The sequence below is a fragment of the Cryptotermes secundus genome, unplaced genomic scaffold, assembly GCF_002891405.2.
Source record: "Cryptotermes secundus unplaced genomic scaffold, Csec_1.0 scaffold176, whole genome shotgun sequence".
Classification (NCBI taxonomy): Eukaryota; Metazoa; Arthropoda; class Insecta; order Blattodea; family Kalotermitidae; genus Cryptotermes; species Cryptotermes secundus.
This window is the reverse complement of record NW_019731569.1, coordinates 451798-453409: the sequence shown is the minus strand read 5'-3', so window position 1 is coordinate 453409 and position 1612 is coordinate 451798. Positions and strand designations below refer to the sequence as shown.

The 1612-nt window shown below is 43.9% G+C and overlaps 1 protein-coding gene across 4 annotated transcripts in view; it reads left to right on the top strand.

The window, feature by feature from the left end:
• The window catches only part of LOC111867062 (protein tyrosine phosphatase domain-containing protein 1), a 57335-nt gene that overhangs the window by 32573 nt on the left and 23150 nt on the right, over nt 1-1612 (top strand). For all 4 annotated transcript variants that reach the window (XR_004513296.1, XM_023856540.2, XM_033752529.1 and 1 more), the window contains exon 5: nt 590-712. Coding sequence is in view for 3 of the 4 variants with exons in the window: in XM_023856540.2 (XP_023712308.1) it covers nt 590-712 (123 nt within the window). In the remaining variant the exon portion in view is untranslated. The remainder of the gene's footprint in view (nt 1-589; nt 713-1612) is intronic.

Below are 1612 nucleotides of genomic sequence, written 5' to 3'. Positions count from 1 at the left end.
GAGGTATTTTACCCCACCTCCACACGGGTAACTCTCTCTCTCTCGTCAAGTTCCATGCCACATTGCGACTAACGGTCAGTCAGTCAGCAAGTCTTGGTGTCGAGCCCTATCTGGAGCTCATGACCAGATATTTATTACTGTTTGACATTTACGGTCTTGTTTTTGTGGGGCGCCCTCTCTGACGAGAGCACGGCTCTGCCTTTCATATATGCTGCTGGCCCTTGCCAGTGCAGTCTTTCTCAGGTCTGAGTCTCTTGGGACTCGAGACCATATTTTACTGTCTCAGATTTGAGACTTCCCATTTCGTGGCCTCCTACGACTCTCAGGGTCACGGTGGAGGTGCGTCAAGTTGCCGCAATTGTCTTCTTTATAACTCTTTTGCACGGAACGAGTAGAAAAGACCGTTCCCAACAATAACTTCATTGTTGAGTGCCTATTCGTTACCGCGGGTACGTGTTTACCGATCCGTTGCCTAGAAACGGGATGCATAACACCGTTGTTTATTCGCCTATTTCGCGGTCATTACATGGCAACGGCTGTCCACGCTACAATGTTATTGTTCTGTAATAATGACATTGTTTCATTGCAGTATACTTCTACAACTTTGGCTGGAAGGATTATGGTGAAGCAACCCTTACAAGCCTACTCGACATGGTAAAGGTAATGTCGTTCGCTCTCACAGAAGGAAAAGTGGCCATCCACTGCCACGCAGGTGAGCACACAGCAGAGGTTGTCATGTGGTTTCACTACTCTTTGAGTTGTGCTTCCTTTTTTTTTTTATTGCTAGTGGGGTGGGACTAAGTCCCTTGTACTGCGGCCATTTCTGGCCTATTTTACCAGCCCCAGATGATAGGTGAGGGTGATTGTGGAGCAGTTGGTTGAAAGAAGATTGGCAGGGGAAACCGAAGTACTCGGAGAAAACCTGCCCCAGTGCCACTTTGTCCACCACAAATTCCACTTGACCAGACCCGGGATCGAACCCGGGCCACCGCGATGAGAAGCCAGCGACTAACCGCTTGAGCTATGGCGCGGTCTATTATGATCCTAGCTCCACCCATAACAAATGAGTTACACAGCATGAAGAACAGGCAATAAAATGTGCTCAGTTTGTTTCTGTACCATAACCTAACCCTTTAACAGAAAGAACACTTACCGTATTTACGCATGTATAGGCCGCAGCACAATTTTCAGACAGAAATTATAGAAAAAATAATTTTCTTGGAATATTATTTCAGTAGTATTACACTCTGTATTACTAATTATGAATATAATTTTTTTTAAATAAAGTGTGATTTCGAATATAAGCCGCACCCCAGTTTTCCTCTTGAATTTTTGGCAAAAAATGTGCGGCCTATACATGCGTAAATACGGTATATTCCGGTTGAAGGGTTGCAATGTAATAACCCCGCCTAAAATATGTAATGCAATGCAATTTCGGAATCTGTGACCAAATTAATTAACTTATAATTTCTCATAAGGAGATAAATTTCTTGACTAACTGAACCACTATCAGCTTCACAAGAAACACTTCTCCACTGAACTTTTATCTGAACAAATATGTGCATTGATCGACGCCCAATGAAGACATTCCTTTGCTAGTCACAAATACCGG